Source organism: Pagrus major, chromosome 21 (assembly GCF_040436345.1).
Source record: "Pagrus major chromosome 21, Pma_NU_1.0".
Lineage (NCBI taxonomy): Eukaryota > Metazoa > Chordata > Actinopteri > Spariformes > Sparidae > Pagrus > Pagrus major.
In genome coordinates, this window is record NC_133235.1 from 25,707,811 (window position 1) to 25,721,776 (window position 13,966).

At 42.2% G+C, this 13,966-nt stretch overlaps 2 protein-coding genes across 4 annotated transcripts; both read right to left on the reverse strand.

The window, feature by feature from the left end:
- Positions 1-899: 899 nt before the first annotated feature.
- On the reverse strand, positions 900-5,988 carry cirbpa (cold inducible RNA binding protein a). 3 transcript variants are annotated; one of them, XR_012180600.1, is made up of 8 exons: positions 5,898-5,981; positions 5,004-5,114; positions 4,754-4,860; positions 4,280-4,397; positions 4,008-4,158; positions 3,860-3,918; positions 1,256-1,342; positions 900-1,157 (listed from the first exon to the last, which is right to left on the reverse strand). XR_012180600.1 is itself a non-coding variant. In XM_073490623.1 (7 exons), the coding sequence occupies exons 2-7, from the start codon at positions 5,101-5,103 to the stop codon at positions 3,297-3,299; spliced, it is 549 nt and encodes a 182-aa protein (XP_073346724.1). In that variant the 5' UTR covers positions 5,104-5,114; positions 5,898-5,988; the 3' UTR covers positions 2,391-3,296. The 3 variants fall into 3 exon arrangements, 2 of the variants coding, with proteins under 2 accessions (XP_073346724.1, XP_073346723.1); XM_073490623.1 differs by lacking the exons at positions 900-1,157; positions 1,256-1,342 and adding an exon at positions 2,391-3,310 and having other exon boundaries at positions 5,898-5,988; XM_073490622.1 differs by lacking the exons at positions 900-1,157; positions 1,256-1,342 and adding an exon at positions 2,391-2,655.
- A 1,157-nt stretch (positions 5,989-7,145) lies between these two features.
- Positions 7,146-11,694, reverse strand: LOC141016955 (midnolin-A-like). The gene is made up of 7 exons (XM_073491560.1): positions 11,286-11,694; positions 11,092-11,179; positions 10,920-10,982; positions 8,820-9,329; positions 8,484-8,589; positions 8,071-8,319; positions 7,146-7,756 (listed from the first exon to the last, which is right to left on the reverse strand). The coding sequence occupies exons 1-7, from the start codon at positions 11,546-11,548 to the stop codon at positions 7,584-7,586; spliced, it is 1,452 nt and encodes a 483-aa protein (XP_073347661.1). The 5' UTR covers positions 11,549-11,694; the 3' UTR covers positions 7,146-7,583.
- Positions 11,695-13,966: the final 2,272 nt, after the last annotated feature.

A 13,966-nucleotide genomic window follows, 5' to 3' on the forward strand; every position in this document is an offset into this window, starting at 1 on the left:
CCACCAAAGGTAAACTCAACCTAGGGCTATAAAATTTACACTGCACTTCCATCAGCCACAAGTAAATTTTTCAAGGAAACATAACTAGTCTGTCTACTTAATCCCCTTATTAGATTATTCAGGGGATAAACCTGCTCTGGAGCAGGCAGCAAGCCCTGGCCATAAGTCAGTGTTAGCCCACTTTGAAACAGCCAGGATTGTGCAAGTGTGAAAGCTGTGTCAGCCTGAGGGCTAAGTGCAGAGTAAAAAGCACATAGAATTGAAAGGATTTTACCATTATTCCCGAATCGCTTTTTAAAACCACTGATGCATGATTTCCACTGCAGTGGGCAGAAATGCAACTCCTCTTGTGATTGAATTATTCATACAACCCAGAGGTACATAAAGTAGACATCACTTTCAACCATAGCTTACATTTTAAAATTGAAGCTTTTCTTTTTGGTAGACCAGATTGAACAAACGAATATTTGTTTCAGCCAAGGCACCACAGACTGTTTTACACAGCATGATTTCTGTTGGTGTGCTGAGACTAACTCTATTCAATGGAAGTGGGTCATTCCCTGCAAACTCATCCAGAATTCATAACTTTTAGCTGTACTCAAAGTACTTTAAGTCATGAGTTTTTCATGTCCGTCCCTCAGAGCTCATTAATTTGTGGTTCTTTGTATGGATTTTGTCGACTTGTTACAAATTAGCTTACGGTAAACATTCTGCGACAACTATTTAAAATAAATGTTGCAAGGTATCCTTAAGAGTTCTTGCATGTTCAGAACCATTGTCTACCAAATCCAGTGAAGGCTTTTCAACATCTACACCCCTAAGTCTGGGAAAAAGCCAGTATTAATATATACATGAGCTTAATGATATTAAGGCATCTATAAAAAAGAAAACAGTGAACATTTTGTAGTTGTCACTTACCCACAATTTTATTTTTGAAATTGTGATTCACAAAAGGTCAAACAGCAGAATAATGCTTTCAGACATGATAGTGACTTTTAAAAAAAAATGTTCAGTCACTATGGGGCACAGGTCTGGATATCAAGGACTTTGAAAAGCAGCCCTGCCTCTCACACAAGCCAACGTTTGACATTCAGAAAGGCCTTCAACTTCTAGTGTAGCCACCGCTTACAGCCTCACCACTGCTACAGCACTTGGACCTGAAATGGAGCACAAAGATTGGAGTCAGCAAGACAAATTTTAACTAACAAAACAAAAAAGGTAAGACTGCATTAGAGAAGTAAAAACTAAATCTTACCTGATTATGCATCTGCATCAATCACTGCCATATGACGCCACAAACTTTAGCCATGAGGAGATCCAGTCAGGCCTCTGACAGTTCAATCTAAAGAGAAGGATTAAGAGATGGATTAAGCCTGGCAACTAATATTTGACATAAATCACAATACAAATGCATGCAACCCTATTCATGAGTCTGAAACTCACCGCTTATTCATATTTAAGGATACAAAGACAAACTGAATACAGTCTAAACACCTTGAACATCAATTAGGACTGCTGTGGGATATTATGGGAGCAAATTTTAGGACTAGTGCAGTGAACAGAAGTGGACACAATACTACCCACGACTTAGAGGCCAACGCTTCTGTTTTTGGTGGACTCAGGTGGAACACTACAATCCAGAGGAGCGTCATAGAAACAATTTCTCAATGGACTTCTCTATGAATCAGAATCGGGGAAGGGGCCATGGCATGTTGTAGGCGACATCTGAAGCAGAGGACTAAACACGGCTAACTTGAAGGTATTCATGGAAACAATGAGAACTGAGTTTGAAGGATGTGAGCAAAGCAAAAGGAGATTTTTACCTCACGTGCATTGGCCTACTTTCTCCACATATGACCTAGGCAAGAGAGCAGCTTTCATCTCTGATGAGCACTTGTTGGTAGGCGCAACACTTCACTCTCCAAGGACTTGTAGGTTTTTGAAGTAGCTGACCTCTTGAACGTAATGAAGCATTAACATGACCAGACACCAGCTGATGTTTTCCCAGCATTTCCATGCGCCACTTTTAGGGGCTTATTGTTCAGACCTCACTAGGTTTGATCTCAATTCACTACAAAAACTTGACTGTTAACACATTTGGACAATCGATGGTTTTGAGACCTGAACAGGAGTCACTGGGCCGAAAACCATCTTTAGTTTTGAATTCTTTAAGAAACCAGACAGGCAGCTTGTCAAATCAAGTGGACTTTTAAAACCCAATTACTGCTTATCCCCACTATCATCTATCTAGTGAACCAACTAAACCGCCAATTTATAATTGTCCTCCTAAGAAATCCATGTGTAATTTCAGTGCTTCGAGCAAGTGACTTGGTTCACACGCAGCATTAAACTTCCCCATGCGTTAGTTTTGAAAGGCAAAAGAATCAAGATTATTTTCCACAGTCTGTTTAATAGGCTCCATGAAGCCAAACTGACAAAGAAAAAAAAATGTTGATCATACAAAGAACATAAAGTACAAAACTGTTCCCGGTTGAGATTTTACTTTGGGGAAACGAAGTTACATTTTTTCGATCACTTAAACAAGATTAGTCCATTTTACAGCACATTTAAAATGCAGATGTTGAGCAGAGCACAGCAGATACCTTGGACAGACTTCATGAACAGCCGGCCACTTCGGAGGTGTAGTTCACCAGTCTGAAAGGAATTCACTCTTTTGGGAAATTGAACACACAGGAGCCTCAGCTAAACTAAGTTTTTAATAGTAAAAAGGAATTTAGCACAAATCCCCAAAAGCCTATTAATAAGCTCCCTTTCCTCACTCAGTTTAAAACCTGGCAAGAGGTAGGTCAGTCGAAGACTGAAGGGGAAATAAGGAAAAAACAAAAAACAAGCCCCATCGGATATCAGTATAAAAATAAACAAAAACTAAAACAAAAAAAAAGGAATCAAAAATCAGGAAACACTTTAACGTGCTGGACAAAAAGTCTACAGCGATGGTAGTGGCCGTTCAACGAAAAGCCATGTGGAGAGCCGTTGTTTGATCCCCAGATTGGGACTTAAGTAATAATCAGATTATACAGATGCCTTTAGTTAACAAACGATCTTTGAGGAATCAAGATGCCCAATTGAGCAAGGCAAGAGTCTTGAACTGTAATTTGTAACATGGTTTGTTAAGGAATGACCAAAACTCATGGCTACATTTTTTTTTTAAGATGCTTGAGCTACTACAACAGAACTACAAAACTAAGGTCAGCAATAACACGTGGACATTTTTCTTGAGGAGCGCATCTTTGAAATACAGCCAGCCAAGTGATGATCTTGAATCAGGGAGATGTTTACTCGTGTGCAGCTGAGGATAAGAAGTGGGCACACAGGTAAAGACACTGAAAGTTCCAACACTGGAGTTTCACAACATCCCCTCAACCCACCAGACAGTCCAAAAACCCTCCCTCAGTTTTGGCATAAGGGGCTCCATCAGCTTAGATAATATCAGAATAACAGTCAGCATTTCAGTGTTTGCCAGCCTCTTTATCAGAGTGGGGCAGCGGGGCTAGCAAAATTTGGCAACCGTGTACAGAGAGGCATCAACTAGGGCTCAGGTACAAAACTGAGGGGCATACATGATTCAAGTTCTCATATGTTGGGGCTGTGAAATGGTCTTAATTAAATTCAATGTGTTAACGCCTGGTGGGATTAGGTGCGTATAATTCTACCATAGCCAACAAAAAGTTTTTTCAGCATCTATTTATTATTTTTTAAAATAGTGTGCAATTTATAACAAACTAATTTTAGTGTTGGTGTCTAGATGCAAGTTAATTTGATGGCAGTTTAAAATTTGAAACTAACAGCCCCAACATAGGTCTACATACACAATATAAGTGCAATCATTCATGCTTACCATAGCCGTCATATCCGTCGCGGTAGGATCCAGAGCGCTCACTGTATCCACCCTGACCCCTGAAAGAGGTAAGATTTAGTATTAATAAATTATATCTTTTAACATAACACAACAGAAGTCTCAGGTGTGGCTTAATTACACTTCTTACCTGTTGTCTCTGTATCCACCGCCGCCACCACCACCTCCTGAGGTATATCCTCCACTCCTGTATCCGCCGCCGCCACCAAAGCTCCTCTCACCTCCGAAGCCCCTATCGCCGTAACTCCTGTCATTGTAGCTCCTGTCACCGTTGTAACCACCTTGAATAGCAGTATAGTAGAGACATGACAAGTGAAAGAAATGAAAGAATTAAGAATACATAGAACCAACTAATTCTCAGCCCAGACACTTGGTTTTCACCTCTGGAATAACCACGCCCACCTCGCCCCCTTGATCCACTGAATCTTCCACCGCCGCCACGTCCACCTGACTGGAAACCTCCTCTGGAGCGTCCACCCTTTCCTGCCTCATCCACACGAATAGCCCGACCATCTAGAGACTGCAACACAAAAGTGATTGTTAGAATTTGGGGGAGGGGGGGAAAACACATTATAAATGCACTACTTGTAATTAAAATGGTATTGGAATATTTAATTATATAAATATTTTAGTCTACAAAAATGTACTATAATTGCATATCCATGCATATGTGCATTTATATCCAAACATCCCTAATTCTGAGTAGTTCACATTAAAAAAGGCTTTAAATGTACTCATCTCTACCACTAACAACCCCCCACAATATACAGACCCTTAAGCCCAGACACGTGGTTTCCATGTTAAAATATTTATGCGACCATAAAGCACAAAAAAGATCAAAATGAATAAAAAGCAGTCAATGCATTGTTCATTTACCTTGCCGTTCATTGCGTTCATGGCATCTTTAGCGTCTTCTGCATTGTCGTATTTCACGAAGCCGAACCCGCGAGATCTCCCCGTCTCTTTGTCTCTGATCACATCCACTAATGGAGGGAAAGAAAGGTCATTTCAGGAAAACACGCGATCAGACGCCGACTTTCACAAAAAAAATCAGCGTCGTGCATCTCAGCGAGGATTTAAAAAAAACAGAAAAATAAAAAAGATGAAAAACCGCGAGGGTCCAAACCTTTTTCGATGGTTCCGTATTTGCCGAAGGCCGCAGCCAGAGACTCCTCGTTGGTCTCGAAGCTCAGTCCTCCGATAAACAGTTTACCCTCGTCCGACATCTTTAGTGTAGCTAGAAAAAAAAACACAAACCACAGCCGTGTTGAATATAAACATGCAGAAAACGCATGCGGAAATCATTTAAAATAAAAATAAAAAAAGGCGACTCCTCGTGGGTGCACGCTGAGCGGAAAGTAGGTCACCAGTCCCGTTATGTGCGGAGGCTGCGATTATCTGCGCAATTCGTCAAAAAGTATTTTTTCCTAGTTTTACCGTTAATAATAAATCAACATAATTATTCCTCACGCTACAATATCATGAAAATAAATACTTTCCGTGAACATGACGGCCTTTGTTGGCCGAGCGTCGCTTTAGGCCCGAGGCCTATAAACGTGGTTTGAATAGCGGATTAGCTAGCGTTAGCCATCATTTTTTCCTCCCAGCGCCATTTTGTAGCACCGAGCTTCAGGTCCGCACTTTTGTTTCGCCGACCGACTTAGCGGTTAGCTTCGTGTGCCTCTAGATGTCTTATTTTTCTGGATTACATAATTGACCGAGTGAGAAAAAAAAAAAAAAATCAGAACACTACAAACTTTAAAAAAGGAGTTTTACACGATGTTTCGTTCACCGGCTCCGCATCTCGGCGCGGTTGGTTTCATGTTACACGGCTATCAAATTAAAAAACGTTATGCTAGAAAACATCTTTGAAAATGTAACGTTGGATGTCTAAATATGTTTAAAAAAAAAGAGGGAATATCAGCCATTTTAAGCAAGGACTTACAAACAAACCTGCACAAGTATTAAGCATAGTCAAAAGCATTTACACACAAAAAAAAACTGCAAAGTAGAAAATTACCTTTTCCTCCGGGAGGTATCGACCAGATGAGGAGCGGAGCTGCAGCGCGAATGAGAAGGAACGAAGACGCGCTCCTCCTTTCAATGCTGCGAGCGGCGGCCTCTTCTTCGTCGGTTCATTGCAGGTTCACTGTGGGACGTACCGCCACCTACCGCACCGCTCGGTACTGCACCGTGGCCCTTGGGTCCCTCCGTGGATGTTTTAGTACCCTAAATGTGTGCCTGTGACTTAATGATAGTATATAAAGCATTTAACTTGTCGTACAATAAATACAGGCATTGATAAATTAATTCACAAATGTAATTTATTAATCGATTAATAAAATAAATAGAATTTACTTTATTAAATATGAATCCATCAATAAATAGTTGAAACATGAGTTACTCAACTGTGCATCCACACCTTGTCTCAATTTCAACTCAAGATATCACACTTCAATGTAATAATTATTTTAATAGAACGTGCTTTAGACTTTAGACTTTGATAAGAAGTCCAGTAGAGAGAGCGACACTCAGCAACAGTCTTTTGCTTTCTTGGTTGTACTTTAAACAACAAGATAGCCTAAAAGTTGTTTTCAGTGCAGTCATAGGAATAACAAACCCATTCCAAAACTGAAATGAAACTTGGGAAGGAGTAAACATCTTTATTGGCCTGCAGTTTCATGCTTGATTGATCAATATAAACATTAAAGGTTGTTTATTCTGCCTGTTGTGCTTCTTTTGTAAGCAGAAGTTTGTAAGCAGAAGTTTTGTGATATAAATGTTTTGTAACTTGTTATCTTTTGCGATTTATTGCATGTTTTTGTACAATATTATAACCTACTTGCTTCAGTCTTGTATTTCTCCAAAATCAATTTGACAGCAGTCACAGACACAACATAATGTCTTGTTGTAAGAGCAGCACAGACTTAAATCACCTTTAACTTTACCTTAGAATGATCGAACCATCTAACTCTGCTGCAGAGACCCTGAACCAAGTATTTTCTAGCCGAGACAAAATCAAACCTCATGAATCATTCAGCACATTATGAAGAGTTGAGTTGGTGATTTGAAACTTTTATTTCAGCTCTCTTTTTCCAGACTGAGCAATGGAGGCTGTGAGAGCACCTTCGTCCTTCAAATCACTGCTTTTCAGCTGCCAGATGTGCCAATTATCACAGGAGCATTGCAGCTCTTTCCGTCAATGTCATGCCCGACCCTGAATGAGGAATAATCAGGAATGACAGAAAGACATCACTCTGACAGGAGGCACATTTGTCGTAGGTTTTTATTCTTTGCATATTTTTTTTTCCTTCTTTCTGTTTACAATCTTAATATTGCATAAGTAAAACATTTTAGAGGAGCATCCCCTGCACAGAACAAAACATACACTTTACATTCAAGACATGTACAGTTAAGGCATTGAAATACATACAGACAGTCTTTGTACAGAACACCAAGATGTAGAACATGAAAATGTACATCGAAACCTTTTGTGACGGGCTACATAACAATGAGAGCCATTGTGTTGCATGAAATAACATGTTGAATACAGTGACGGCCACAGAAATCTGACTCTTCTCTTTGCTCCACCTATTCCTCAAGGCCAGAGATCAGCTCTGGCCTCCAGTATACGTAGTTTCAGGCCTTGCTCAGTAAAGGGCTACCACTTCTATCACAGTGGGTGGATCTTTTTCCGTCCAGCAGACTAGGGACGATGGTGACGATGCTGGTACGGGTGAGACGTTTGCGAGAGGTGCCAGTTCTTGCGAGTCCGCCTGCGAAGACGCCTCTGGTGCATCAAAAACTGCAGGCGCTCCAGCTTACTGTGCAATGCTTGATTCTCCTGTGTGGATGAGTGGAGGGGTCGGCTCTCCTTACCTACAGGAGAGGGGAGAGAGAACATGTTAGACCTGCTACACGGAAATAAATGTATTGTTTGGTGTGTCCTGTCGTGAATAATTCAGTTTTTTTGTTGAGAGTAAAATAAGGAGAGAGGAAGGCTCTGTTCACTGAGTTTCTAGGCAAGAATTAGTAAAGAGACATCACAGAGCACACATTATGCTTTTTTTTTTTATACAAGTAAGCATCTAAAATGACAATTCAAAAGGTCTAACTACACAAGGAACCCCAGAAAAACTAAGAAAAAAAATCAAAAGAGAAAGTAATCAGGAAGTCAAAATGATGAAGCTCACCTGGAGTTTTAGCGAGGTGCTCCGTCCTCTGGGTCACCGGCGTTTGGCTGTTTGCTTTGTTCTGCTCCTCTGCTGTGAGCAGCTGGCTGACTGCAGGGTTTGAAGCAGGACAGTGGAGCTGAGAGAGGGTGCGTGGAGCCCCCTGGTGGTGGCAGGCAGCTCTGAGGAGGTCGTTGAGGATCTGGAGAATGATGGTGATGCCGCTCCGAGGATGGCTGATGCCGGTCTGACTGCAAGGGGCCAGAGTGCCTGATGGGAAGAGAAGGAAGAGAGCAGCGGAAAATGAGAGAACAGTGGATGATTGTTACACCTCCTTGGACAATGGGGACATTTTCTTAACTAAGAATCCTAAACTGTTTGAGTCCATTTGTGTTGTTGTGTTATCTTCAGGCCTCTGCTGCTCACACACTTACCAGAAAAAGTCCCAGAGAAGACGCCCGGAGAGTGGTTCACAAAACTTTCTATGACTGCTCCTGGTTGCTTGCAAGGTTCTGCAGTGGATGAGGCCCGAACGTCACTCTGTAAAACAAAAGGAGAAAGATGTTGTCCTGCTTTCTCAATCAATTATGTGGAATAAACACGAGTGGAATGATTAAAACCTGGGATTTTGAACTCTAAAATGGCTTGTTATGCAAGTGATTTTAATAATGCATGCCAGTACGTGGTGGTGATCAATCAGTGAAACTTAATACCAGAAAGAAAACATTGTTATTTGGATTGACCTTTAGAGTAGAATATGTAAGGCTAACCTCTCTGAAGGTTGAGGCTGCCGCTGGGCTCCGGGGTCCAGGAATGGAGCCCGTGGGAGCAGCTGAACAGACCGGTGTGGCTGCTTGTAGCGGAGAGCTGGGATGTGGACAACCAGTAGGCAAAGTTGGGGCTGAAATCCTGTGAGAAGATGTGTGTGTGGAGTGGGGAGGACTGGACTGATGTGGAGATGAGTGGGGATGGCAGCTCACAGCAGGAGCAGAGGTGGGAGCTGTTGAGTGAGAGGAAGTTCTGGGTGTTTGAGCACTCAATTGGATTGAGGATGTAGAGTCAGAAGAGTCCGAGGCCGTAGTGGAGGTTTGGGAAAAAGAGTCAGGGTGGCTCATCCTGTCTGCAGTGGGCAGGCACGTTCTGCTTCCAGCTCTGAAGTCCTGGTGCTGCTGCAGCTCCGCCACGTTCTGTGCAGACAGCTGGAGCTGAACATACATCACATGGGCGCCGACTCCAAGGTTAATGGTCAGAGGTGAGCGCCCAGAAAGGAAGTCACTGATCTGTCAGGAGCAAAAATAAATACATTTACAATACTGAAGATGTCATTCCTGGTTAATTTGGGGACACCTGTGGTTACCATGGTAACAGTGAGCTCAGTTTGGAGCAACTGGTGCATCTGTAACTCTCGTTATTTTAACGCAGATAAAATTCATCATGGATGAACTGGATCACATGTGTGCATTGTGTCCTATGAACAATTCCTCCGTAGGCAAATTGTACGACTGGGATGGCGTACCCCGCCAGAAATTATTAAAACTACTATATAGACAGATAGAGTAATTAAAGAAAGTACATTTGGTGAATGAATGGCTACTACAGAGACAAGTGCCGAACATAGATAGTGAGGTTTGATATGAAATCCACTGATATGACATTCACTAACGTCTATTGCAGTTTTTCACACAACACGTCACTGACAACATATATCCTGCTAGCTGTACATAACTATCAGTTTAAACCCTGCACTCTGTACTTTGTGTATATATATACATGTAAGTTTAAAATGGAAATACTCCATCGACCCTATTTTTGCATATATATCTGATATTTATTATTTCTTTCTTTGCACTAACTTCATTGCTTCTTTACACAACTTGCACTGTTTACAACATGTAGTTGATTTGGACTCTTTGGTTCCAAATCAATGTAGTTTTCATGGTATGGGCCATCTGTGTTTTTAACATACTGTATATACACCTATTTCCTTTGCACATGCTACTGTATAGCCCAAATCCTTACTCCAAACCAATAGGAAACAGCATATTACCAGAGTAACCGCTAACTGCTGCTAACTGTAACTGCCATTAGCCAGTTAGCTCAGTTAGCTGTGCAGTTGGTGGTCCAGACTGAGCGCTTGGGGGCAGGGGGGTTGTAGTGTTTACACCACTTGCACAGGAGATTTGTCCTGGGATAAGCTAGCTGGTTAGCACGCTAACTTCAGTAGATACATGGACATCATGTCAAAGCTGCCATTTATTCACAATCTATTTATAATTTAGGGTTAGGGAACATTTTCAATTAAAAGTCTTACATAATTCCCATTTAACTTGATGAAATCTGGAGTTAAATTCCTTGTATGTGTACACACACTCGGCCAATCCAGTGTGGTTCTGAAAACCCTGAGGATTATAACTTTAAATGAACTCTGGGTCACAGCGCAGCAGTGTGTGTGTGTACGACTGTCAGATATGGCGTGTATTTCCGTTGTCAAGGACGTGACGCAGTGTTGTTGCATGTGCCTGCATGTCTTACTTCAGACATCAAAACAAGAGCATGTGGGAATGTGTTTTCCCCATAACAGCTTAATCACACGCAGGTCACTTTCCAGTGAAATCCGTATTTCTTCTACTTTGTTCATCAGAACAAAGGTGGTGACGCTTTTCGTTATAGGTCCAGAATTATTTTATTCTTCTTGGGAAAATCAAACATTTAAATCCCACAGGACATGGGTCGGCCTACGTCAGGAAATATGTGGAAAACAAACACCAGCGCACAGTTTAAACATGTCAGGATGTTTCCCCTCATCTCATTAATGCAGCCCACTGATGTGTGTATTTGCATATAGTCTGAATCAGACATAAAACTCTTACCTGCACTTCTGTTAAACTTTCCAAAACGTCCATCATAGTTCTCTCAGCTCTGACAGAGGAGCACTGTGACAGTAAACACACAACAAAACAGTTGTTAACATCAAGTCAGAGTGATTAAATGTGTGTGTTTTCTTTTTTAAAACCACTGTAAGATCTGCATTAGTTGACTTACAACTAAACCAGCTTCAATGACAGGGACCAGGGTCAGTTTGCTGCCATCTGCTACACCCAGGTCCAACAGTCTCCCTGCAGTCAGCTGCCTGCCACACATCCATTGTACAGTCAGAATACATTGACTACATAATAGGCTGCTTGTTAATGTGTTTGAAAAAAAAAAAAGAACATATATGTCAAATAAAAACTCACCTGTCTCTGTACAGGAGGACGATCCTGTCAGTTTGCAGTCTGAGTTTTTGGGAGACATGTGTCCTCAGTCCCTCCACGGTCTCTCCCCGGGGGACAGTGAGCTCCACCGGGCTGCCAGTGGTCGAGATGATGGACAAACGCATGGTGGGCTGACTGGTGGAGACTCCCTCCCCGCAGCAGCATGCAGACCTGCCCGGGGTGAAGCTACAGAGGCCCCGGTGCTGCTGCTGCTGCTGCTGCTGCTGCTGCTGCTGCTGCTCCATTCAGCTGACTTACTGTGAAATGTCCGACTAAAAAAAATCAGATTGCGGTCGTCAGATTGAACTGAACTTGTTGCTCTCGCTCCTCATTCCTCGGTGAACAGCGCTGAAGCTTCTTGGGAGTTGGGATGACAGAGCGGCTCACTCTCTTTTCCACCGTGACAGTCGCAGCTCTACTCCACCGAGCGTACAGCACCGCGTCACGGCAAAGTACAGGACACGCCCCCCCGCCGGGACACGCAGCCAATCGAGCGAGAGCTCCGACCCCAGTCAGCCCTGCGGTGACCAATCAGAGCGCGCGTTTCCCTCTCGGGGCTCCACCCCCCTGTTTGGTAGCTCGCTCGCCATTCATAACTGATGCAATCTGCACAGCCCCACTACGTTTAGTACAGGATGTCAAAACGTCCAGAGACAGACTGCAGTGTCATGTAATTATGTTGTAAATGATTAGTCACGTTATTATAAAGGCTTCCCAGAGATAAACCACAATATTTTTGCGCAATGATGTCACGCAGTCTACGTCAACAAGAGATCCACCTTATATCATACCTCCTGTGGTGATCATGACAGAGCTGATACACACTTTTAAGGCATAAAAAAGGAGGTGCAGGTGTCACATTTTAACATCAACCACTCACAGATCTGTGTTTGTGTGACTATAAAGGGAAACTCCACCAATTTTACACATTAAAGTGTGTTTACAGGGTCTTTGCAGAGCGCAATTGTGAATGTGAAAAAGTAGATTAAAGCCTTAATCTGATAAATTGCCTCCAGTGATCATTGGTTAAGTTGTTATTAAGCATTGTGGGTAATGTAGGCACCAGGTTTTGAAAAGCAGTCCACTGGATTTACATTGCACTCCTATATCACACACGTTCTTCTTTCTTTTTCAGACATGGTGCCTACAGTACCCACAATGCAGTTTAGCTGCTGAGTGACATCACTGGAGGCAATTTATCAGATTAAATGCAGCTCCTTCAGGAGCCACAAAAGGCTTTATACGACTCTTTTCACATATGCAGTAGTACTCCCCAAGACCTGTAAACACACTTTGATGTGCAAAATAGGTGCAGTTGCCCTTTAAGTGTGAAACTTTAAGTTTTCACTGCAAAAACTCAAAATTTGTCAAATTTCTAGTCAAAATATTTCATTACATTTAATACTTTAGGTGATATAGTGAGATAAATGGACCTGTTTTAAACAGTTCTCACTTGGTTTCACTGGCAGATTGTTTTTTTTACATATTACAAGCAAGAAACCCCATGTATTCGTGTTTTTTCACTTATTTTCTGAGGGGAACTTTGTCAATATGATGAGAAAACTAGCATAAGCAGACCTTTATTCTCTATTTCATCTTAAGAAACAATACTTTTCCCTCAGTTAAGGTCTAAAGATAGACATAAGATCATATGTGGTGCAGATTTTAAAGCCCTCAGACACAATTATGTGATTTTGTGCTGCATAAAAAAATGGAATTGACTTTTAATTACAAACTGTGCAGTTACAAAGCACGACATAAAACTACAATATTAATACAAAATGTAAGATCCCATGTATTCTGCAATCCTGCAAATGTTTGGTAAAAAGAACAGCTTGTGGATTTGTATTTACAAATAAGTCCTGGAGCCAAGTCAAGCTCAACATCACAACTTGGAATATAGAATATGCTTTAAGAGGAAGAGCAAATTCAGTATGTTTAAAGAGGGTTTAAAGAGTACTCTCAGTCATTTTCTGTGGTTGCTGAAAGCTCTCCCAGCATGCACCAGGCTGAAGGGAAACACCCTGACCAGTCCATCACACGCACATCTGTGGATGCTGCTGTGTGGGAGGAGGGGTTCACAGGCGGCCACTTCTCTTTGTGCTCTGCAGTGCTTTTCATCCTCGGCTGTTTAGTATTCGTGTCCCACCTCTGCTGGTCCTCCACACAGCGGGCTCGCGGGCTGCACCTGTCACATGATGCACGGTGGAGAGCTTGGAGTAAAGTGACGTAGGAAGCCGGGGAGGGCAGAGAAATGCAGCTAATGTGTGTCTCCTAACGGTGGCTAAATATAACTACACCCACTACACCCCCCCACCTTTTATCCAGCCTGCGTCACTCCACTCCCGTATCGCCTACCTCCCTCTCCTTCCTCACCCCACCCCCACACTCACTCCTCTCCACTCCACTCTCCTCAAAAGCAGACATGTTTGTCTCATTGTGTCTGAAAAGCTCTGCAGAAAAACAGCAATCTGTGCATCTTCACCTTTCTTTTGTCCTTCTTCCTTTGCATGGCTGTTTCAATATTGTCATCTCAGTTTGTTTCTATCATGCTTCATAGATACAGGCTGTAGAAATACGAGATATCCTTCAGATTGTTGTCACAGTAATCATAATCTGAAAAGGAATCCCTCACTGATCTCTGCCTTTCTCCTTTTTAGGTT